Source organism: Neophocaena asiaeorientalis, unplaced genomic scaffold (genome assembly GCF_003031525.2).
Source record: "Neophocaena asiaeorientalis asiaeorientalis breed wild unplaced genomic scaffold, Neophocaena_asiaeorientalis_V1.1 scaffold156, whole genome shotgun sequence".
In the NCBI taxonomy this organism is placed as follows: Eukaryota; Metazoa; Chordata; class Mammalia; order Artiodactyla; family Phocoenidae; genus Neophocaena; species Neophocaena asiaeorientalis.
The window spans coordinates 884,848-910,809 of record NW_020173773.1 but is presented as its reverse complement, the minus strand read 5'-3'; the positions used below and the strand labels follow the sequence as shown (position 1 = coordinate 910,809).

The window sequence follows — 25,962 nt, the reverse complement described above, 5'->3', positions numbered from 1 at the left end:
TTAAGATTTTGTTCCACTGTCTCCTGACTTGCAGCGTTTCTGATAAGAAGTTTGCTGTCCTTATATTTGTTCTTCTGTAGGTATGTATTTTTTTTCTTCAATTGATTTTGAGATTTTCTCTTTATCATTGGTTTTAGGCAATTTGATTGTGATGTACCTTTGTGTAATTTTCTTGTGTTTCTTGAGTTTGGGGTGAATTTAATTTTTTGTACATGTGGGTTTATAATTTTCATCAAACTTAGAAAATTTTTGTCTGTTGTTTCTTTAAATAGTTTTGTTCCCACTCAGGGAATTTAATTACAGGTATATTAGGCTACCCAAAGTTGTTCCACATTTCACAGGTTCTCTGTTTATCTTTTTCAGTCTTTTTTTCTCTCTGATTTTCATTTTGGATAGTTTCTATTGCTTTGTCTTCCAGTTCACTAATTTCTGTCTGCTGTAATGTGAAATTTGCTGCTAATCCCATCCAGTGAATTCTTCATTTTATACAATGTAGTTTTTATCTCTAGAAGTTTAATTTGGGTGTTTCTTTAATATCATCCATGTTTCTACTTAGCAAGCTCTCTTTTCTCTAGATTCTTGAACATCTGAGATAATAACAACTGTATTAATGTCCTTGTCTACCAAGGTAGAGCTTTATGTCTCCCTAAGTTGATGAAATAGAGCTAGGAGTCCAGGAAGGCCAAGGTGCCTAGAGTTTATGGGGGTGAGAACACAGAAGAAAAGATACACTAAGAAAGAGCTCCTGGGATCTGCAGAGGGGTTCCTTGAATCTTCAGCTTAGTGTTGAATAGCTCATGTGCATGAGGTAAATAACCAGGCTGGGTAAAAAAAATCACCCTAAAAGCCAAAGGAACAATCTCTGGAGCTCACGCTGGTCTGGAAATAGTTTGTATTCTCACCAGAGTAGAAAATTTTATAATTCATGGACCTCAGTTAGAATAATCAGAAGCATATTGACTCAGTAGTGGGATAGAATTAGCTCTGAACTAAAGGCTGCTCTTGTATCACCTAAAAAATATTTAAAACAAGTCTCCAAAAGATTGAACTATTTCCAAGTAGCTTAACTGCACCCTAGAAAAATGTTCAAGAATCTTTATAGGAAAATGAATATATCCAGCACCATAAAGATAAATTTGCTACTTCTGGCATCGAATCAAAATTTACCAGGTGTGGGGACTTTCCTCATGGTCCAGTGGTTAAGACTGCATGCTCCCAATGCAGGGTGCAAGGGTTCGATCCCTGGTTGGGGAACTAAGATCCCACATGTTGCATGGTGCAGCCTAAAAACAACAAAAACAAAATTTACCAAGCACGAATAGAGGCAGGAATTACAATCCATAAAGAGGAGAAACGTTAATCAATAGAAACAGACCCAGAAATGAACCAACATCATATTTTATAGGATATTAATATAATCAATGTCCTTCTGTGTTATATTATGCCACAGAAAGAGAACTGACACATCTGCGTGATAAGGCCATGACTGTGCACTCTTATTCTTATCAAATGAAGGCAACTGGTTCTGACTACTTTGCTATTAGGAATTTTAGCTAGATAGCTAGATAAGTTGATTTTGTTTGATCTACAGCAAAGCTTTTCTTAAATCTAGATGCCAGATCTGTGATTATTTTATCCACAAAAATATGCACAGTTGAACTGCAGTTGAACATACAATAACCTTTGATTAAGGTTGTAATAATCCATAGTCATTCTTCAAGATATATCTGGTGCTTGCACTGGCCAATAGGTCAGTCAAATGAGAATGTGGTAGGAATCAACACACCGTACATTTCATGATTTGATGGTGCCCTTAGTATAGAAATCTCTTCCAGGGATGTGAAATTGCTTTAGTTTACTGTCTCAGCAGATGAAACCAGTTATAGGAGCTTCTGCTTTGTCCTTTCCACTACAATAGTCCTCATTCTATGATTCAAAGAACCAATGAAAAGATTTTGACAATTCCTAAGTCTGTAAGTGCATTCTGGAACTGGGGAAATAACCATAGGATGGTCCCGTGGTCCCATTGGATCCACTTGAAGTAGACTCGGGCCAAGATTTCTTCTATCACCTGACTCCCATGAGTTCTACCTCTGACTGCTGGATCATGGGAACATTTGAGTCTCCAAAAATTACTGTCAGTTCAGAGCCAGTATCAAATAACCCTAAAAAACATTGGGTATTTTTCCTTTTCTCAGTACACAGTGCCCCTAGTAAATGTTGTACGTTCTGGAAAAGGCTTGGGGAAGTGTGGTCACATTCCTTCCTTAAAGGAATCCAGAAACCCAACACCACTCTCCATAAAAGGGATCTGAGTCTGTCAACTGGATTAAATCTGTAAATTGGGTAAGACATCCAAGAATCCCTACTCTGTGACTCAAGTCAGTGTTGTGCCACAAGACCTAGAAGTTCTCTGCTTACTTTATATCCAACAGAACTTTAGGCTGTCCATCATTCTATGCTTTGGAATCCAGTGAATCAATTAAACATCACCACAGATCCCTGTACAGCAAATTGCTCTTACACTGTTACATCCCTCTGGCTTATGATAATTGTGCTGTCTTTGTCTCTCATTGAGTGCTAACACCTAACCTCTACTATTCCTCGATCCCATTATTTCCACTAAAATCAGGGCACCCAACCATTTCAGGATTTCCCACTGTCAACTCCAGCTTACAGCACAGAGATACAGTTTTCAAAGATGCTGGTTCTCTCCTCACAATTTATTTTTTAGTTCATCATGAAGGTGCTGACCTTCAGACACCTTGAGTGGGGGTGAGGAATAACTAGACAGTTTGCATTAATAGATTTATTATAATATTCCCATCTTCCTGAGTTTTCATATTCCTTTCTCTATAGAATTCCAGGGAAGTTTTGGCATTTTGATCTCCATTGAATGTGAGCCATCATTAAATCCATGCTTCAATTAACCAGTCTAGCAGAATGTTTATGTCACTCCCCAGTGCATGAGCTAGCACATTAATTCCGAATCCTGGGTGAGTGTGCCTTTATTTATGAATTCAGCCAACAAATCTTCTATTTTATCCTTCTTGGTTTAACATCCTAATATCCATTTCTGTATATACTCTTTTTTATAAACATCTTTATTGGAGTATAATTGCTTTACAATGGTGTGTTAATTTCTGCTGTATAACAAAGTAAATCAGCTACTTTATCCTTGGTTTAACATCCTAATATCCATTTCTGTGTATACTCTTTATATATGTGTCTCCCACTGACTTAACCCAATCAGAGGCCTGAGAGCAAGGGAGCCCATAGAGGTCAGAGCACAGAGCAGAGTGGGGAAAGTTAGAAAGAGGATCTGGAGATACAGAAAATATCCGGCACATGTATATACTAGTACAGTAAGTCCCCTACATAAGAACCTTCAAGTTGTGAACTTTCAAAGATGTAAACATGTGTTGGCATGTCCAATCACGTAAGTTAGTTCACATGTCTGGTGTACCTTGCCACATGCGTGCATCCTCTACAAGTGGTTGTGCTTTTGTGTACTTTACTGTACAGTACTGTATAGAGTATAGTAGTACAGTATCTTTATTTCAAGCCCAGGATGTCTGGTAGCAAGCATAAAAGCAGCGGTGATGTAGGTGGTACTGCTAAGGAGAGATTCACGACACAGAAAATGGCAAGGGAATTTTCTTTATTTGAGGAGGCACTGTTAGTTTTTGAGGCATAGGACCTGAATGTAGAATGGTACACGAAGGTTGCAGCAGCCATTCAGAATGCAATCCAGTGCCACCGTGTCGTCTATGGTGAGAAAAAAAGAGCTACCCAGACATCACTGGATCATTTTTTTCAAGAGGGTAGATAGAATTGAATCCAGCAAGGAACCAGAACCTGTGCCATCAACGTCAGGCATGAGTGAAACTGCAGCTTGCCCTCCGTCTCCTGTTGCTGACGATCCTTCAGCTCTACCATCTCCTACCCCCTCTCCCTCCTCCAGTCAGTAACTCTTCTTGCCTGTTCTTTCGATGCCAGCCCCTGGAAGCCAGCAATTGTACTGTACTACTGTACTTTTCAAGGTACTGTACTGTAAGATTAAAATTTTTTGTTTATTTGATTGTTATGTGTTATTTGTGTGAAAAGTATCTTAAACTTATTACAGTACAGTACTGTATAGCCGATTGTGTTAGTTGGGTACCTAGGCTAACTTTGTTGGACTTACGAACAAATTGGACTTACAAACAAATTGGACTTATGAACGCACTCTCAGTACAGAACTTGTTCGTATGTAGGAGACACTGTTCTGGACACGTTAAGCTTGAAATATCTAACATCCAAGAGGAGGTGTTAAGTAGTTAATGTTAAGTAGTTAATGTTAGGTAGAAAAAATGAGTCTGGAGTTCAGGGGCAGGTTGGAGGTAGAAATACAAATTAAAATATAATTTGATAAGTAGTTTCACTTATCATATTTTCACAGTAGTCAGTCTTTCCATTCAAAAACATTCCACCTCCTTTTATTTTGTTCATTTATGTCTCTTGGTAAGATTTTTCATACACACTTGGCACATTTCTTATTAAGATAATTCAATGCAACTCAGCAAACAGTTATTGAGAATGTATTGTAAGACTGGCAATGGTGCTAGAGTGAACAAAGCAGACATGATTCTGGCCCGAGTATGAAATACAGATGAGGAAATGGATAATTAAAAATCGGTATGATAAGTATGTTTCGATAGTAATGGACTACTTTTTCCAAAGGTTCCCCTCCTTTCCCCCTGATGGAATGCCCCACCCCAGGGTGCCTTACCTGAAGCACTAGGTGCCTTGAATCAATTCAGCTGCCTTTCTCTGCCAAGTCTTTGAGCAAAGCCTGGGTGGCAGAGGTGGCATGTGGCTGGTTATCGTGGTATGTAGTATGTAGATAGTGAGGTTCTTGTGATATTATCACTTGAGACCTGTTAAGACAGGAATACATACACCGATTAAACCCCATCTACCCATCATTCCTCTTCTCTCCCCATGAGAATCAGCCTGAAGTCACCCCATCCCCCATTCCATACTCTTAAAAGCACAGGGGGAAAATCAGGGATACAAATTTTAAGACTATATTCATTTTAGGTCTGTTTTTTGAAAAACATAAAAATTTTCTTGAATATTGAAAAAAGTAAAACCACTCTAAAAGAGAATTATTAGAGAATTAAAACATAGCCTTTACCACAAAATAGTGTACTTCAAAAGAAGTGAGGTTGTTGGCAAAAATAACAAATACTTAGTGGTGAGCACTTTTTATCTGTTTAATTGTTTTGCTTTTGTGTTTGGATAAAGGCTGTTTCAGAGCAGTCAGTAAGCATCTGGAATCTAGAAAGTTAACCACTGTGATTACTAAAGTCTTAAATAACAAACTCTGTAGCTTGTTTTCAGTAAAGAGATATCAGCTCCCACAAAGAGCCAAAATGTTCATAATAGATTTTTTTCAAAGTTGCAGAACAAGAGATGTTTGTTGAAGATCAACAAATCATAGGAAATTTACTTAGCCTATTCTTACATCTTTAGCATTTCCCAACTAGTGTAAACAGATAGAACTTTTCCAAAAGATGGAAAAATTTGCACCAAAACCCCTCAGAACTCAGTGAGGACACCACTGATACCCCTTCCTCCCCGCCTTCCTCCCTCTCCCTCCCTCCCTTGTTCTTTTATCTTTAATCTCAAAATTGCACTAAAAAAGCTATTTTACTTTAAACTTTCATTATTAATTATAATTTAGTAAGTTTTATAGAGTATGTGTTATTTTTGAATACTGTATTTTGATTAAGTTAATCTAATAATCATTCATATTAGAAAATATGTATTTTTCATTAATTTACACTTTTATTTGTACTTTATAATATACTTATTTTTAAAGTATATTTAAATGTAATAAATACACAGTTTCACTGATCTTTGTTTTGTAATAAGGAATAAAATATTGGCATTATCAGTTTTGTTTCAATAGTGCCAATCCGAAAGAGTAGACACTTGGGCTCATGGATTATACACATTTCAACTTTACTAAATTTTGCCAAATTGTTCTCCAAGATATTCATATCTAATTATACCCCAATTCGTAGTATATAAAACCTTGTATAGCTCCAAATCACAGCCAATATTTTGAATTAGTTAACTCTTACATCATTGCCAATCTGGTATGAAATTATATCTAATGTGGTTTCATTTCTATTTCCCTGATTGTTAGTGAAGTTGTCTTTTTCTTATTGTACATTAATGTTCCCATTTTATCAATATATTAGGGTTGCAATTATCTTCTCCCAACTTGCAGACTTCTTCACTTTGTTAATAGTATATTTTGATAAATAGAAGTTTTAATTTTAATATAGTGAGTTTATTAATCTTATCTTTTGGCTTGTACTTTTTGTGATTTAAGAACTCCTTCCTTAACTCAAGGTCATTAAGTCGGTCACTTATATTTCTCCCAAGCTTAGTGTTTTGTTTTTTCATAATTGGATCTTCAATTAGAGTGTGAAGCAGGAATCCAATTTTATTTGTTTACACATGAAAACATTACCATTATCATTTAAAAAACAGTCTATCCCTTTCTCATTCATCTGCTATGCCAGCTCTGTCCTATATCAAGTTTTTATACATATATGGGTCTGTTTCTGGGCTATTTTAGTCCATTAATGTCTTCTTGACTCCAGAGCCAGTTCCTCACTTCTTTTTTTTAAATACATATTTATTGGAGTATAATTGCTTCATAATGCTGTGTTAGTTTCTGTTGTACAACAAAGTGAATCAGCCATATGCATACATATATCCCCATATCCCCTCCCTCTTGAGCCTCCCTCCCATCCACCCTATCCCACCCCTCTAGGTGGTCACAAAGCACCAAGCTGATCTCCCTGTGGGATACAACTGCTTCCCACTAGCTATCTATTTTACATTTGGTAATGTATATATGTAAATGCTACTCTCTCACTTCGTTCCATCTTACCTTTCCCCTTCTTCGTGTCCTCAAGTCCATTCTCTACGTAACCATCTTTATTCCTGTCCTGCCCCAATGTTCGTCAGAACTGTCTTGTTTTTTAGATTCCATATATATGTGTTAGCATACGGTATTTGTTTTTCTCTTTCTGACATAATTCACTCTGTATGACAGAATCTAGGTCCATCGACCTCACTATAAATAACTCAAATTCGTTTCTTTTTATGGCTGAGTAATATTCCATTGTATATATATGCCACATCTTCTTTATCCATTCATCTGTCAATGGACACTTAGGTTGCTTCCATGTCCTGGCTATTGTAAATAGTGCTTCAGTGAACATTTTGGTACATGACTCTTTTTGAATTATGGTTTTCTCAGGGTATATGCCCAGTAGTGGGATTTCTGGGTCACATGCTAGTTCTATTTTTAGTTTTTTAAGGAATCTCCATACTGTTCCCCATAGTGGCTATATCAATTTACATTCCCATCAATAGTGTAAGAAGTTTCCCTTTTCTCCACACCCTCTCCAGCATTTATTGTTTGAAGATTTTTTGATGATGGCCATTCTGACCTGTGTGAGGGTGATATCTCATTAGTTTTGATTTGCATTTCTCTAAAGATTAGTGATGTTGAGCATCCTTTCATGTGTTTGTTGGCAATCTGTATATCATCTTTGAAGAAATGTTTATTTAGGTCTTCTGCCCATTTTTGGATTGGGTTGTTTTTTTCATATTGAGCTGCATGAGCTGCTTGTATATTTTGGAGATTAATCCTTTGTCAGTTGCTTCATTTGAAAATATTTTCTCCCATTCTGAGGGATGTCTTTTCATCTTGTTTATGGTTTCCTTTGCTATGCAAAAGCTTTTAAGTTTCATTAGGTCACATTTGTTCGTTTTTGTTTTTATTTCCATTTCTCTAGGAGGTGGGTCAAAAAGGATCTTGCTGTGATTTATGTCATAGAGTGTTCTGCCTATGTTTTCCTCTAAGAGTTTGATAGTGTCTGGCCTTACGTTTAGGTCTTTAATCCATTTGGAGTCTATTTTATTTTTCTTTTTTTTTTTTTTTGCCGTACGCAGGCCTCTCACTGTTGTGGCCTCTCCCATTGTGGAGTACAGGCTCCGAACATGCAGGCTCAGTGGCCATGGCTCATGGACCCAGCCACTCCGCGGCATGTGGGATCCTCCTGGACCGGGGCACGAACCCGTTTCCCCTGCATCGGCAGGCGGACTCTCAACCACTGCACCATCAGGGAAGCCCTGGAGTCTATTTTTGTATACAATGTTAGGGAATGTTCTAATTTCATTCTTTTACATATAGCTGTCCAGTTTTCCCAGCACAAATTATTGAAGAGGCTGTCTTTTCTCCATTGTATATTCTTGCCCCCTTTATCAAAGAAAAGGTGACCATATGTGTGTAGTTTTATCTCTGGGTTTTCTAGCCTGTTCCATTGATCTATATTTCTATTTTTGTGCCAGTACCATACTGCCTTGATTACTGTAGCTTTGTAGTATAATCTGAAGTCATGGAGTCCGATTCCTCCAGCTCCATTTTTCTTTCTCTAGATTGCTTTCGCTATTCAGGGTCTTTTGTGTTTCCATACAAATTGTGAATTTTTTTGTTCTAGTTCTGTGAAAAATGCCATTGGTAGCTTGATAGGGATTGCGTTGAATCTGTAGATTGCATTGGGTAGTAGAGTCATTTTCACAATGTTGATTCTTCCAATCCAAGAACATGGTATATCTCTCCATTTGTATCATCTTTAATTTCTTTCATCAATGTCTCATAGTTTTCTGCATATAGGGCTTTTGTCTCCTTAGGTAGGTTTATTCCTAGGTATTTTATTCTTTTTATTGCAATAGTAAATGGGATTGTTTCCTTAATTTCTCTTTCTGATATTTTATTGTTAATGTATAGGAATGCAAGAGATTTCTGTGCATTAATTTTGTCTCTTGCTACTTTACCAAATTCAAACTACTACTAGCTCTAGTAGTTTTCTGGTAGCATCTTGAGGATTCTCTATGTATAGTATCATGCCATCTGCAAACAGTGACAGTTTTACTTCTCCTTTTCCAGTTTGGATTCGTTTTATTTCTTTTTCTTCTCTGATTGCTGTGGCTAAAACTTCCAAAACTATGTTGAATAACAGCAGTGAGAGTGAGCAACCTTGTCTTGTTCTTGATCTTAGAGGAAATGGTTTCTCTTTTTCACCATTGAGAACAATGTTGGCTGTGGGTCTGTCATATATGGCCTTTATGATGTTGAGGTAGGTTCCCTTTATGCCCATTTTCTGGAGAGTGTTTATTATAAATTGGTGTTGAAATTTGTCAAAAGCTTTCTCTGCATCTATTGAGATGATCATATGCTTTTTATCCTTCAATTTGTTGATATGGTGTATCATATTGATTGATTTGCATATATTGCAGAATCCTTGCATCCCTGAGATAAATCCCACTTGATCATGGTATATAATCCTTTTAATGTGCTGTTGGCTTCTGTTTGCTATTATTTTGTTGAGGATTTTTGCATCTATGTTCATCAATGCTGATAGTTTTCTTTTTTTGTGACATCTTTGTCTGGTTTTGGTATCAGGGTGATGGTGGCTTCATAGAATGAGTTTGAGAGTGTGCCTCCCTCTGCTATATTTTGGAAGAGTTTGAGAAGGATAGGTGCTAGCTCTTCTCTAAATGTTTGATAGAATTCACCTGTGAAGTTATCTGGTCCTGGGCTTTTGTTTGTTTGAAGATTTTTAATCACAGTTTCAATTTCAGTGCTTGTGATTGGTCTGTTGATATTTTCTATTTCTTCCTGGTTCAGTCTCAGGACATTGTGCTTTTCTAACAATTTGTCCATTTCTTCCAGGTTGTCCATTTTATTGGCATAGAGTTGCTTGTAGTAATCTCTCATGATCCTTTGTATTTCTGCAGTGTCAGTTACTTTTCATGTCTAATTCTGTTGATGAGTCTTCTCCCTTTTCTTCTTGATGAGTCTGACTAATGGATTATCAATTTTGTTTATCTTCTCAAAGAACCAGCTTTTAGTTTTATTGATCTTTGCTACTGTGCCCTTCATTCCTTTTTCATTTATTTCTTATCTGATCTTTATGATTTCTTTCCTTCTGCTAACTTTGGGTTTGTTGTTCTTTCTCTAATTGCTTTAGATGTAAGGTTAGGTTGTTTATTTGAGATTTTTCTTGTTTCTTAAGTTACAGTTGTATTGCTATAAACTTCCCTCTTAGAACTGCTTTTGCTGCATCCCATAGGATTTGGGTCATCGTGTTTTCATTATCTGTTTTTAGATATTTTTTAAATTTTCTCTTTGATTTCTTCAGTGATCTCTTGATAAAAATATGTTCTTATTTAGTAGCGTACTGTTTAGCCCCCATATGTTTGTATTTTTTACAGTTTTTTTTCCTGTAATTGGTATCTAGTCTCATAGTGTTGTGGTCGGAAAAGATACTTGATACGATTTCAATTTTCTTAAATTTACCAAGGCTTGATTTGTGACCCAAGATATGATCTAACCTGGAGAATGTTCCATGAGCACTTGAGAAGAAAATGTATTCTGTTGTTTTGGATGGAATGTCCCATAAATATCAATTAAGTATATCTTGTTCAATGTGTCATTTAAAGCTTGTGTTTCCTTATTTATTTTCATTTTGGATGATTTGTCCATTGGTGAAAGTGGAGTGTTAAAGTCCCCCACTAACCGTATTACTGTTGATTTCCCCTTTTATGGCTGTTAGCATTTGCCTTATGTACTGAGGCACCCCTATGCTGAGTGCATAAATATTTACAATTGTTATATATTCTTCTTGAATTGATCCCTTGATCATTATGTAGTGTCCTTCTTTGTCTATTGTAGTAATCTTTATTTAAAGTCTATTTTGTCTGATATGAGAATTGCTACTCCAGCTTTCTTTTGATTTCCAATGGCATGGAATATCTTTTTTCATCCCCTCATTTTCAGTCTGTATGCGTCCCTAAGTCTGAAGTGGGTCTCTTGTAGACAGCATATATATGGGGCTTGTTTCTGTATCCTTTCAGCCAGTCTATGTCTTTTGGTTGGAGCATTTAATCCATTTACATTTAGGTAATTATCGATACGTACATTCCTATTACCATTTTCGTAATTGTTTTAGGTTTGTTTTCGTAGGTCTTTTCCTTCTCTTGTGTTTCCTGCCTAGAGAAATTCCTTTAACATTTGATGCAAAGCTGGTCTGGTGATGCTGAATTCTCTTAACTTTTGCTTGTTGGTAAAGGTTTTAGTTTCTCCGTTGAATCTGAATGAGATCCTGCTGGGTAGAGTAATCTTGGTTGTAGGTGTTTCTCCTTCATCACTTTAAATATGTCCTGCCACTCCCTTCTGGCTTGCAGTTTCTGCTGAAAGATCAGCTGTTAACCTTATGGGGATTCCCTTGTATGTTATTTGTTGCTTTTCCCTTGCTGCTTTTAATATGTTTTCTTTGTATTTAATTTTTGATAGTTTGATTAATATGTGTCTTGGCGTTTTTCTCCTTGGATTTATCCTGTATGGGACTCTCTGCACTTCCTGTACTTGATTGACTATTTCCTGTCCCATGTTAGGGAGGTTTTCAACTATATCTCTTTAAATATTTTCTCAGATGCTTTCTTTCTCTCTTCTTCTTCTGAGACCCCTGTAATTTGAATGTTTGTACATTTAATGCACTCCAAGAGGTCTCTGAGACTGTCCTCAATTCTTTTCATTCTTTTTTTATTTATTCTGCCTTGTGGTAGTTATTTTCAGTATTTTATCTTCCAGGTCACTTATCCGTTCTTCCTCAGTTATTCTGTTATTTGTTCCTTCTAGAGAATTTTTAATTTCATTTATTGTGCTGTTCATCATTGTTTGTTTGCTCTTTAGTTCTTCTAGGTTCTTTTTAAATGTTTCTTGTATTTTCTCCATTCTATTTCCAAGATTTTGGATCATCTTTACTATCATTACTCTGCATTCTTTTTCAGGTAGACTGCCTATTTCCTCTTCATTTGTTTGGTCTGGTGGGTTTTTACCTTGCTCCTTCATCTGCTGCATATTTCTCTGTCTTCTCATTTGGGTTAACTTACTGTGTTTAGGGTCTCCATTTCTCAGGCTGCATGTTCGTAATTCCTGTTGTTTTTTTGGTGTCTGCCCCCAGTGGGTGAGGTTGGTTCAGTGGGTTGTGTAGGCTTCCTGGTGGAGGGGACTGGTACCTGTGTTCTGGTGGGCGGGGCTGGATCTTGTCTTTCTGGTGGGCAGGGCCACATCCAGTGGTGTGTTTTGGGTTGTCTGTGAAGTTAGTATGATTTTAGGCAGCCTCTCTGCCAATGGGTAGGGCTGTGTTCCTGTCCTGCTAGTTGTTTGGCATGGGACGTCCAGCACTGGAGCTTGCTGGCCATTAGGTGGAGCTGGGTGTTAACGCTGAGACGGAGATTTCTGGGACAGCTCTCGCCGATGGGCAGGAGGTCTCTGGTGGCCCAATGTCCTGAACTTGGCTCTCCCACCTCAGAGGCTCAGGCCAGAGCACCAAGACCCTGTCAGCCACATGGCTCAGAAGAGAGAGAAAAAAAGAAGGAAACATAATAATAAATTTAAAAATTAATAAAATAAAATTTTTTTAAATAATAATTTTAAAAAAAGAAAAGAGCAACCAAACCAATAAACAAATCCACCAACGATAACAAGCGCTAAAAACTATACTAAGAACACGTCCTCAAGTCCATTCTCTATGTCTGCATCTTTATTCCTGCCCAGCCACTAGGTTCATCAGTACTTTTTTTTTCTAGATTCCATATACATGCATTAGCATACAGTACTTGTTTTTCTCTTTCTGACTTACTTCACTCTATCTTAATTATAGCTTTAAAAGAAGACATGACTTGTTAAGACAGAAGCACCGCACTGAGTGCACACACACACACACACACACACACCAGTTTTTTCTTTTTCAAAATTGACTAGACCAGATATTTATGCAGAGGAGTGACATGATCTGACTCATAGTTTTTAAAAGGAGCACCCTGGCTGTTTTGTAAAGAATAATAATGACATCAGAGAGAGAGGAAAAATTGCTAGAATTATGTCCTTGAATAGATGAAAGCAGATGGCAACCAGTGGAAATAAGAGGGATTAGCTTTGCAGAGTAGCATGCAAAGTTCAACCACAGTAATAAAGGCAGAGTCTATGTGTGTAGATGCTATTATGCTATTATGGTGATGGGAATCTGGAGATTCTCTTCTGATTGTTTTAATCTTTTTGGTGAAATCATCAGTTAAGAATGAGAGGTTGAAGGTTTAAGAAGAAAGGAAATGGTGTAGAATCATTGTTGAGGAGAATAGGAAAATCAATGATCACCTGGAGGCATTAAGAGCCTACTTGAGGTTTGTGGTCATTTAAAGAGAGAACAGTGAACATGGCTGTCTCCCAGCCACATACAGCTGTAGAGATTTGGGCTTAATCAGGATTCTGCTAATTAAGGAAATAAAGTGAAAGATGATAAAGGAGTTGAAGGGAGTGATTGTAATGGTTGACAAGCAATCTAAACTGGGTAAAAAAGGGAGAGAAGACATGTGAGTGAGAACACTGAAAAGTGGTAGGATCAATGGATTGGAAAGTCTATGGGGTCAAGGGAATGTTGGAGAAGGGATCTGGAAAGACGGGAAGCAGGAGAAAGAGAGTGGGATGCATGAAATTCACATTATGAGAGGGTTGCCCATATTGGCAATTACAAGGTCAAAGTTATGAGTGGGGCTGGCTTCGTGGCATGCAACCTTATGCAGCCACCAAAGGCCCTACACTCAGAGGGCCCCGCACTTGGTTTACTGTTCTGCTGTCACCATCTCAAAATTCCTAATAATTTTTTAAGAGGGGTGTTAAATTTTCATTTTTTCTATGGGCCCCACAAATTATGTAGCCAGTCCTGGTTAGGAACATGGAAGTGAGAAGGTGATGTAGGTGGAAGACAAGATTATTGAAGGAGAGAAATTCGAGGAACTGAGAAATTGGGATGTTAAACGATAATCTACATGTGAATTGAAACTGCCAACAATTTAGTCAGGAATAGTACTGAAGACAGTGACAGTGAGCTAGGAGCTAAATCCTGAAGAAACGAGTCGCAGTAACACAGAGCTGAGGAGCTGTCAGCATAGTGACATCTTGATTGGGTAGGAGGTGATATAATCTACATGAAACTCAAAGCTGAGGGTTTGGAGACAGGAGACAACATTGAAGAGCTGCAAAAGCAAGAACACGGGTCTCCCCTCCAGGCCTGCAGTGAGGAGAGAGCAGCAGCCTTTTAGTGGGGTCCCGGGGAAGCAGTGTCCGTGAGACAGAGCCAGGTTTCCCTTAGAGTGAGAAGGTGACAGGGATGATTAGAGAATAGGTTGAAGACATAGGAGACTTTGATGATGGCAGACCTTGAGTGCTAGAGAACACAAGGAAGGATTTCAGGAGCTGGGGAGAGGACACAATACAGGCTGTACAGAGCCTTGTAGGATTAGAAAACAGGAGAAAAGATATCCTGAGAGACTGGGCTTCTTGCAATGACTAACAAACAGGGATAAAGGGCATGATGAGATTAGCCCAGTGGATTCCAGGCAGAGGGTGGAGAGAAGACTGTGAGTGTTGGGGGATAAAGAGGGGCTCCCTCGTCACTGTGGTGACAGGAGCCGAAGGCCCAGGGGAAACATGGTCTTTATAACTGCCTTGAGTGTAAATGCACACTGAAAAATCATGTATCTTTTAAAAGTTTTATAAGTGGCATCTATAAAATAATAATTAGGATAGGAGGCATTACAGTAAGTCTTTATGTCGACCCAATAATATTGCAATTGTATAAAGTAGATAGTAATCTCACTGCTCTGTAATCTCTTACAGCACTTTTTGGGGTAAACATTCCAAAATAAATGCATATAGGTATCACAAGTTCAGTAAATCAATTTCTTGTAAAGCATCACTGCAATGTGGCTTATTTCATTAAAAATACTTTGCAAAGAATAAGACTATATTTGAGCAATGTCCGTCTTTCTAACTTGAAGTATATGGCTTTTGGATTAATTAATATAGAACCTCCATTTGTTTTATTCTTTCAAACTCCTCTAGTAAATATTTTCTTAGGCTGATAATACAACAATGTAATTAAAAATAAAGTCATTTATTTAAGAATTTAAGTTAGGCTATATGATAGTTGAGTTTCAAGAAACCATGTGAGCGACGAAAAGCAATGAATGGACCTTGTTTGGATCCCGATTTGAATAATACTTCTGTGAAAAGACACTTGTGAGACCTCTTCCCAGACTGTGGAATACTTTAATTTGTCACATCTAGACAAGGATTCATGTAAAAACTTTTTGTTGCTTGTCATGTGATTTAAAGACACCCACTAGCTTCTTCTGGCCTCAGGAAACCCCACAAAAAGGATTGGGATTTGAAGTCAATTGTCAAAGCCGACAGACAATCAGCAATGACGTCTCCTGTACCTTAAATCTATAGCTATCTGCCTTCCCAATTCAGTCAAAAGATGGGTCATCTGATTCTTTGGCATGGGTGCAAGTGAAGGGGTGAGGAGTGATCAGTCAGATAATTTGAACTTCATGTCAATGTTTATTAGCCTCATTTTAAACATTTTAATATTTCTTTGGAATCAGAACATAGTTAACAGTTGATAGAGACATTTAATGTATGCATTTTTCTCCTCAAAAGCTACTACTAAATTGACTGTATCCTACTATTGATGACATCTTGGAATTGAGGAAATATGGTAATGTATGCTATTTCCTGTTTTGGAAATTGCTCAATTGAGTCTGTCATCTAAATTCTAGTTAGATTACTTATCCAGTGGCTCCTGTTCCAGTGAGGAAAAAGAGCACAATACATCACTTCCTTCCTTGCACAAAATTCCCAACCTTCTCTATTTTAGTTACATTAACTAGCTCTAATGAGGTCAATGACCTGTCACTTAATAAACAACACAGGAATGGCTTGATGGTGTTTTGTATGTTGTATCAACTTAGGGCTAAGTGAAAAAACTAGAGAGAAATACCAAGACAATGGAAACTGTAAAATTTCTCTCCTTATTCTCTTTGCTACAGCCCAGACTTCCACCATAGAATAAAGGTCTCCATTTTAAAACCTCTCTTTCAAATTCCCACCGATGAGAAGGTCTGAAAATGATCAGTTTCTTTTTGGGATCCAAGGTTGACAAAGCCATTGCATACAAAATACAGTGGTAGATATTACCTGGATTTGCATATAAGAACATTGTGGTTCACACAGTCATCTTTCCACAGGTTTAAAAAGTTGGTCTACACATACCGAATCTTCAAAGAGAAACATGGGTATTACAATATACAGGTAAGAACATATAAGAAGTCCTATAACAAAAACAACACAAGCTGGGGGGAGTAAAACCTGAGAACATCTCTCGAACCTGAGATGCCATGAAGAGGCATTCTAAACAGGGAAGCACTGCGGAGAGTTAGAATCAGATCAGTAGTTAACCTTGTCTTTCTTTCAGAGAAATAGGAATGCACTAGAGTTGGGTTCCATTTTCAAGAAAAACAAGGCAGTTGTTCAAAAGTGTAGAGGCACAAAGTTCCTCCAGGGGTCAAATATACCAACCTGAACTCCATATAAGACTACTGTCAAATTATAAGACTAAACAACGAACAGGATGAGTGGAAAGGGAAGGTGGGGAGAGGTCCGAATGTTTAAGAGGTCAACATTCGGGGACACCATAGCTGTATGAAAATGCAAAGGGGAGCATCAGTCAACTGGCAATTTAGGGATTTCTTTAATGTTTCTGGTTTACTGAGAGCTAAGCAGAAAAACCCTTTTTTTTTTTTTTGAAGTTACTTCTCTGGCGGGAAATAGAGTATAATAAATTTCACTGAATCTTTAATTACTAACATAGACTCCTGAACTAATCTTTCTGAAACACTTGTATAAATGTTAAGCAGATTTTTTTACTGCAGGATTTCTCAGTATCTTCAATATGCTAAAGTTCATTGTGACTGTCTGAAAGAGATTAGAATATACAATGATCCCCAGACACACACACACATACTATATATGTAATGTTTCTTTTGTCACAAAGGACATTATTGAGGCAATTGACAAAATCTGCATCAGGTCTGTAGATTAGTAACAGTATTGCATCAAGATTAATTTCCCCATAGGGAGGGTTGGAGGGAGACACAAAAGGGAGGAGATATGGGGATATATGTATATGTATAGTTGATTCACTTTGTTATAAAGCAGAAACTAGCACACCACTGTAAAGCAATTATACGCCAATAAAGGTGTTAAAAAAAAAGTTCCCTATAATGGCCATTGATATTCTAAACTGTCTTTGGTCAGGTCTGTTCATTTAGTTAGAAATGTACCTGAAAAAAAAAACCGATTAATTTCCTCATTTTAGTGTGGATATGTAATGTTCTTGCTTTTTAGGAAATATGAAGTATTTAGGGTCAAAGGGATATCATGTCAGCAACTTACTCTCATAATTTTTTTAAAAAGAGAATACATATATGTATACATATATACACACACATATATATTTAGAAAGAGAGAGAATGAAAGACAAATAAAATTTTAACATTTGGGGTATGGGTGAAGGTTATATATGGAAATTTAAAAAATATTTTTGCAGCTTTTAAAGCAACATATTTTAAAACATTTATTTCTTTGTTGTGCATATTTTGGGAAATTCTGGATAATTCCTTAATACCCCATTTTGTCTCTTGTCTGAACAAAACAGAGAGGCATCCAAGTCAGTTATAACAGACACAGAGGGGCATTTCATTGAAACAGAGGGGCATTTCATACAGCAGCTCTGTATCAGGGTCTGTGCTGGATGCTACCTTGGGCTGAAGTGACAGCCTTTCGTAGAGCCGTCTTCCATGTCAGCCTGCATCTCTGTCATGGAGGTTAACTACACCCCAGGTCACAGAGCCTTCCTGTCACCACCCCTCTGTAGACCAACACTGTGGTCCTAAGAGAACTACAGTGATCATTAAGAAAATCAAATACATAAGAGCCAAGGAAGCTCTTGTGTTTTAAAATTATTTCTATAAGATTATATTAGAAAATTGTACTTGGTTTGTAGGTGGTAAAGAGAAAACAACTATTCACAATTTACCTGAGTCATGTTGACATTCCCATTTTCAATTTAAATCGGGACTTTTTCGTCTTGTTTTGCTCTCATGGAGAGTCTGAATTCATCAAGTATGTAAGTTGCATATTTTGCATTTCCCATCAGAAGTCCTCCCGTATTAGTTCCCCGCACTCTGACATAAGCTCTTAGAGGGGTACCCTCCACAGTGTACCTACAAGAACTGTCCCCAAATTGCCAAGAATGGGGGCTCATTCGATACTGCAGACTGAGGTGGGAACCTTTGATTGTTAATCTTCTTTACTCAGAGTAGCTCAAGTCAGAATTCCATTTTAAAAAGGAGGGTTTCTGGTTATTGCGTATGGTGTGAGCTCCCACACAAGAAGTGTCGGCCACCTGTTTTCAATTTACCGCTCAGAGGCAGCCCTGAAAACCACTGTTATGAGAAGTGTCATCTTTCACACACAATTGCACGATGATGAGTGATCTCGCATTTTTGCAGACCGTGGAAGGTGCTCAAAGACAGATCTTTCCAAACCTAGAGGAACTGATCTCCAAGTTTGAAAAACCAAATCAAGGGCTGGTGGTTCACCTTTTAAGGCCAATAAAGAGAACCTGTCCCTCCCTGAGATGGAGAAGATCGAAGATAGAGCTGGATGGTATTTATGGTAAAAAACTTTCACACGGGTGCCAGACAGGAACCTTAGTCCCATTTCCACCACTGGGCTACTTTGCAGAACCGATACAGATAATTTCCCCTTTCTATGATGTTAGCTCTAAAAAGCTTCATCCTATGAAGAGCACTTTCCATTTTGTTGGGAAGTGGTGCCTTCAAGCTCCTGGAGGTGGCAAACACATAGAGCTCTCTGTGCTTGCACAGCCCGGGGAGGAAGAGTGGCTCCTGAACATTCTCCAAGAGCTGACTTCAGATTCATTCTGTGACCTTGTGCAAACAACACAGGTTTGGGAATAGATAGCCAACAAGCAGAATTTTCAAATGAGAAAATTGCTTCAACCCTCTCCCCAAGCCTCATCCTGTTACATTTTGCTCAATATTTGCTAAGCATTCATTTATATAATGTTAGGGGAATAATTATTCCAGATACACCCCAAAAGTTATTAAGCCATGGTGGAAAAGGAGAAATGGTCCGTAAATCTGAGTGAGGAGAATCCAGATCATATCCAAAGCAGCTACTCTTGCTTACATCCCTGCAAGTCTGCTCTCAGAAGAGAATCTAGCATCTGTCAGTTACAACATAGTTCGAATTTAACTCAGACTTCCTGAGACATTTACAGTTTAACCCTGTCTTCTCAAGGTGGGATGTGTGGTGATAGCCCCATGAAAGGGATTTCAGTCATCACTGGGTAGGTGATGGGGATGGGACCAGAAGTGCTAGCTAGGGAGAAGGGTGGAGGACAGAGAGTTCTGGGGAGCCTGCAATCACCCCACACCCATTGTACTCTGTCTACAGCAAAGTTTCCCTTTAGACTGCCAGAGCAAACTTCTCACCTCCCCAACAAGACTAAGCGTGGTTTTTTAATTATGGGAAAAAGAAAACCCCAAAACCCTCCTCTACCATTTTCTCTGTCCCCCTTCCCCCACATAGAGGAGTATGCACCCAGAGGAGAAGCGACCCATGCACCCGCTTCCTGTAGGCTCAGCTGCAGATGTAGTCCCACGGCCATTTTCTACCATAACTTATAGATTTTGAAGGTGTGGTTCCTGTTCCCAACTAGGTTTTAAAGCATGGTTGGGTCTTCCCTGAACCCTCCACGGCATGTAGAAGAATAAAAGGGGGCAGAGTAGAAGCCCAGGGATGTACATGTGCTGCAGTCCTCAGGCAAACCCAGATGAGTTGCTCAGGATGCTTGGGGTGGCGGTAATATTTGTCTCAGTGATGATAAAATAACCACAAATTCCAACAGGAGAACCCTTTAGAGTTCGTCCCCAAGAACGGGCGAGAGTCTCACCATACCAGTTGTCCACGCTTGGCCAGCCTTGGCAGAGCAAGCTCCCAAATCCTCAGCTACCGAAGTGGGAACTTCCTCCCATTAGCTCACCTTCTTCCTCCCTTTCCCTTGGCCTCCTTAGAACAAGCCTTAGGTGTTCTCACTCTGAGGAAGGCACAGGTGTTCTGCTGGTGAGTGGAGGCATCTAGTCCTGGAAACTCTGATGTTCGACTTATAAACAGACCCCCTGTTTTGCCAGGAGAGCTCCCTGTGGTACCCCAGCCCTTGAAGGTGTCACTTTGATGTGGCATCAAGATCACCCTCTGCCTGGGGAGAAGTCTCTCCCTTGACTGGTGTTGGTCAGTGTGACTCCTGGGTGTTGAGCCTCATGGCTGGTCTTCTGCTTTTTTTTCCCCAGAGAACAGCGATTATGTGGATGTCTTGCCTTGAAGATAAGGAGACTGGACAAAGCACTTATAGAAGAGATGGGGTGATAGCTCTCACCAGTGACCCTGCTTCTCCTGCAGGTGTAGATCTGTAAGGCCAAACTCTAGGGGAAAATTTAGACTCTCTTGGTGTGAGTGACTGTCCACCAGTCTCAGAGAAATCACTCCCCCTGCCCCGCCTTCCATGCATACACCTTGAGCAGCTTCGAAACCCCTTTTCCCCTCTCACTCTTCTTTCTTGCAATAGGACAGCCTGAACCTATTCTCCTTGACTTGTTAAAGGTGCCACCACTACATCACAGTTGACATCCCCCTTTCAACCACGTGACCAGAGGGGAGAGAAGAGAGAGCGTTGGCTGCTAGTTAGGAGCCTGAGTTCCAGTCCTGGCTCTGTGACTGCAGACCAACCTCTTCCTCTTTCTCTTTCTCTGTTTCTTCATCTATAAAACAAGTGGCTAAGCAGAAGGGTACACAATGCCCCAGCAGAGTTAAGACCTGATTAGTGTGGAATGTACCAAATTCTATGCCCATTCTATCACCCATCTTCAAACCATAGTGATTCATTTCACCCCACTAGACTTACCTTTTAGAGTTATTAAAGAGAGGAACTTAGATCTCTAGGGAACATGAGCAGACATTGTGGCTGGAACCCCAAAGCACGAGCCGTTCTGACTTTTGGGTCACAGCAAACCACAGTAGAGAAGAAGTGCACTGTAGCCATATTGAGAGAGCTGAGGGGGCCAAATCCTTCTGGTTGGTTCGGTAAAGGACACCACAGCAAACCTGCTCTCCAGGATCCTGGGTCTTTGATCCTTTCTCCATGGTACAAAGAAGCATGTTCCAGTTGTCAGAGCCTGCAGCAAGCCTTGGCACAGAAAATACATTCAGTGAATATTTCTTAAATAAATGACTGAATAAATCAATATACATAAAATGTGGCCACTTATTCTGGATAGCAGAGATTTGTTTGAACTTTCTACATTTCAAAATCCAGTAGAACGTGACTATTAATTCAAGACCTTTCAGTTGTAACTCTCATGGAAGTGATCTCCTTTTTTCTGAGCATCTATGCGTAGCACCTTACATGAGGCTTGGTCCCAGTGGGTTTTCAGCATATTTTTCAAACGAGCAAGCCACATTTAATAGCTGATGTGGATGTCATGCTATAGTTCCCTGAAATTTAGAAGACCCTGAACAGGTCATATGAAGAACAGCTGAAAGTTCTGAGTCTGTGGGACTGGATGAGGGAAAACTTAAACTAAAGCAGTCGTTTCAAGTGTCTGAAGTGCTGTTCTGTGAAAGAGCCTGAAGATTCACTGGGTACAATGCCAGACAGTGGAACTCAGACCAATGGCTGGGTGTTTATAGGAGGGCAGTTTTAGCCAAATATAAGAAAGAACTCTGAACCCACTGGAGCTATCCTACATTCAAACAGTCCTCCCTCTGCTGTGGTCCAAGTGACTTAGGTATGGAGAGTAATCACATTCCTTTGTTCATAACTCATTACCACCATCAAACCATACAAGACTCTTGTTTTATTTCATTTTTCTTCCCTTCATCCCTAATTCCCATTTCAATGGAACCAGCTCTGTACTATTTGATACATGCCCTTGGTATGTATGCACCCTTGTAGAATATACAGAATTGGTTGTGACTCTATATATCTTTTGTATTTACCTGCATGATATGGTGCTATTGCTCCAATTCTGTTATTATTTTTTTTCACTCAATAGTATGTTTAGTTCTATTCCATATTGTTGAGTGTACATCCAACCCAGTGCCTCTAACTGATGCATGGTATTCCACAGCGTGCATCCACCACATTTTGCTTCCCTCTAGAGATAGAGATATCTAAGTTGGTTCCAACTCCCTGCTATACCAGGAACAAAACTGTGATGAGCAACCTTGAGCAAGTCTCTTTATGGAAGTGTAAAAGACTTCCTCTGGATTATATGGGTGGGTCATAAAGTGTACTCAGAGTTAATTATGATGCAATCAAGCCCATTAAGTGTTTTTGCCTTATGATTTGTGCTTTTTGATCTTTGTTTTACAAGCCCTTCCCCACTCCAAGATCGTGAAAAAAAAAATTATCCTACATTTTCTTCTACTGACTTTTTATACTTTTACACTCTGCAGTTAGGGTTTTAAAGATGGCAAGGACTTTTGCTTTTTTCACTGGCATATATCCAGTGTCTAGAAAAGTCCTTCACCCATAGTAGATGCTCAATAAATATTTATTGAATAAATGATTAATCTGGGGTAACCTTTTTCATGGTGAGAGGTAAGAATCCAGCTTTGTATTTTTCCATGTATATTTAAGTGGTTTTCTGATTTCAACCCACTTAATAATTCATTTTCCCCCCTCTGACTTATGGCATCTCCTTTATATCACAACTGTTCTAATACTCTTGCTTTTAATTGTCTGGTAGGATAGGCACTCTCTCTTATTTTTTAAAACCAATTTAGCTGTTTGTGGACCTTGATTCCTCCACATACATTTTAGAATAAATAAGTTTCTCAGAACATCTTCCTCGAATTTTGTGTAAAGTTGCAATGAATTTGTAGAGTAATTAGGGGAGAACTGATATTCTTGTGATGTTTTCCCATGCATAAACATGCTACATCTATTTTGTCAGGCTATCTTTTCTGGTCTTTAATGCAATCAAACTTTCATTCAGAAGTCTTGTATATTCTGTTAGTTTAATTGCTAACTATTTTTAGTTGTTATAAATTTAAGTCATATGTTTTATTACATTTCTTTTTTTCTTTTGATTTGAGGTTTCCCTTTTTTTTTTATATATATTGGGGTATAGTTGCTTTACAGTGTTGTGTTAGTTTCAGCTGTAGAGCAAAGCGAATCAGCTATATTATACATATATCCCCTCTTTTTTTGGATTTCCTTCCTATTTAGGTCACCACAGAGCATTGAGTAGAGTTCCCTGTAGACTACAGCAGTAGCAAACTGTTTATGCTCTGATTAGATCTACCGGTTTATCTGTTGATTCTATTGTAAATTAGATTGTAAATTCCATGTAAATGATTTTGTCAGCTATAAATGATAGAATTTTGTTCTCCTTCCTTTCATCAGTTATACATTTTATTTATTTTCTATGTTTACTTGGTTGGCTAGGACCTCCGGTATACATTAAATACTAGCCATGAAGGTGGGCATTCTTATGTTGTCCCCATATTATATGAAATGCTTAGAAATTTCCCCATTTAAGCACAATGTTTGTTTCAGCCTTTAAGAAGGCTATTTTAGTTTTTATCAGAAATGTTTTGAAATTTATTAAATGATTTGTTTCTGTATCTACTGAGATAGTCACATTACTTTAATCTTCATTCCATTATAGAGATAAATTACATTAATTAAATTTCTAATATTATACCATCCTTGCATTGCTTAACTTGATCATGTTACATTATTTTTAATAGACTGTTGGATTCAGTAAGTTAGTATTTCATTTAAGATTTTTGCATTAAAACTCATAAACCAAACAGAACTATAATTTGCTGAATCATGGTTATACTAACCAGATCAATATAAAGTGAATTAAGGAGTCTTTCTCTTTTTTCTATTTTTTTGCAGCAGCTTTGTAAGGTGAAGATTATCTGTTGCTTGAAAGCTCATTAATACTCTCTTGTAAAACTGAGTTTGAAGTTCTGGTGAAGAAGGAGAGGGTGCCTTTTATTACTATTTAAATATCTTTTTTTTTTTTTTTTACAAAATTTAGAGAGTTTTATTAAGTGTCAGACACATGCATTATATCTCACACATGTTAAAATTTGTATTTGAACCCCAAATTGATTTTATTAAGAATTTCTCCCCCAGAGCTCTCATGTGAGCTATAGTTGGTCCCATAGGAAGAAGAACAACAATAAAGACTTTAATGGGGAAATCTAGTTACAAATATATGTTTTTTAAAACATAGTCTGATGAGAGGGAATTAAACATATAATTTTTATTATGACTGGTTTGTTCAACAAAAGAACTTGCTTATTACTCTCTTTAATTCATATTGGTTTATTCAATTCGCAGGCTCAGTAGTTGAGGCTCACGGGCCCAGTTGCTCCACGGCATGCGGGATCCTCCCAGACCAGGGCTCGAACCCGTGTTCCCTGCATTAGCAGGCGGACTCTCAACCACTGCGCCACCAGGGAAGCCCCCAAATTTGGTATTCTTTATTTTTCCAAGAATTTATCTATTTTGTCTAAGTTTTCTAAAGTATTAGCATATAGTTAATAACACTATTTTATTATTTTTAAGAATATGTTGTGACAGTCATCATATCTCCTTCACTCTGTATCTTATTTGCATCTTACTCTTTTTACTAATCAATTTTATGTATCTTCAATGGTCCTTTCAAAGTCAGCTTTTAGCTTTAATTTTTTGTTATTGTTCTAAGATTGCTATTCTCTATTTCATTGACTTTTATTCTCATTTTTGAGCTTATTTGGCTTATTTTCAATATTTATTGTTTTCTAATAAATATACTTAAAGCTATGAATTTATCTCATAGTACTACTTTAGCTGTACCCCACAATTTTTAACATGATATTATTGCTGTTCAGATCAAAGTATTTTTAATCCCTGTAAAAATGCCCTCTTCAATCCAAAGAGAATTTAGTAGTTTGTAATTCTTTTCAAACATGTACAGTACTTTAGTTTTCACTTTAGTACAGATTCCAAACTATACAGCATTAAAGTTAGATAGCATAGTTTGACTTGATGAGGCTTCCTTGATGACCTAGTATATGTGAACATTACATTTGTTTGGAAGAAATGTTTTTTTCTACCCATTTTAAAGCTCACTTTCTTCACAACTGCCGCCAATGTATTCAAGATTATAGATCATATAAACCAAACTTTTACATATTTTCTTACTTTTCATTTATTTGACCTATCAAAGAGAAATAAGTCTCTCGCTTTAACCCAATATATAATAGAGTTTAGCTTTCCAATTACAATAGTTGTACAGATTTGTCTTCATAGTTCTGTCATTCTTGTTTTAACTATTTTGAGGTTATATTTTTAGGTGTGTATCTTTTTATAATTATTTCATCATCTTAATATCTTTCTTTTATGAAGGGTTTCTCTTTGTCTCATAAATTTATGCCTTTAGGGACTTCCCTGGTGGTGCAGTGTTTAAGAATCCGCCTGCCAATGCAGGGGACACGGGTTCAAGCTCTGATCCGGGAAGATCTCACATCCCACAGAGCAACTAAACCTGTGCTCCACAACTACTGAGCCTGCGCTCTATAGCCCGCAAGCCACAACTATGGAAGCTCGCGTGCCTAGAGCTCATGCTCTGCAACAAGAGAAGCCACTGTGATGAGAAGCCTGCTTACCAAAACGAAAAGTAGCCCCCATTCTCTGCAACTAGAGAAAGCCTGTGTGCAGCAATGAAGACCCAACGCAGCCATAAAATAAATTAATTTGAAAAATTAATTTATGCCTTTAATTTTATTTTATCATATTAAAATTGATATCCTGACTTTCTTTTTTAAATTTTATT

At 37.9% G+C, this 25,962-nt stretch overlaps 1 protein-coding gene across 3 annotated transcripts in view; it reads left to right on the top strand.

Moving 5' to 3' along the window:
- Positions 1 to 22,030, top strand: part of SH2D1B (SH2 domain containing 1B) — a 35,187-nt gene extending 13,157 nt beyond the window's left edge. Inside the window, exons 2-4 of one of the 3 annotated variants that reach the window (XM_024751646.1) lie at positions 16,228 to 16,291; positions 18,553 to 18,709; positions 20,419 to 22,026. In XM_024751646.1, the coding sequence (XP_024607414.1) occupies positions 16,228 to 16,291; positions 18,553 to 18,709; positions 20,419 to 20,450 (253 nt within the window). In that variant the 3' untranslated portion in view covers positions 20,451 to 22,026. Of the gene's footprint in view, positions 1 to 16,227; positions 16,292 to 18,552; positions 18,719 to 20,418 lie in introns of all 3 variants that reach the window. The other 2 variants (XM_024751645.1, XM_024751647.1) reach the window with 2 other exon arrangements.
- Positions 22,031 to 25,962: the final 3,932 nt, after the last annotated feature.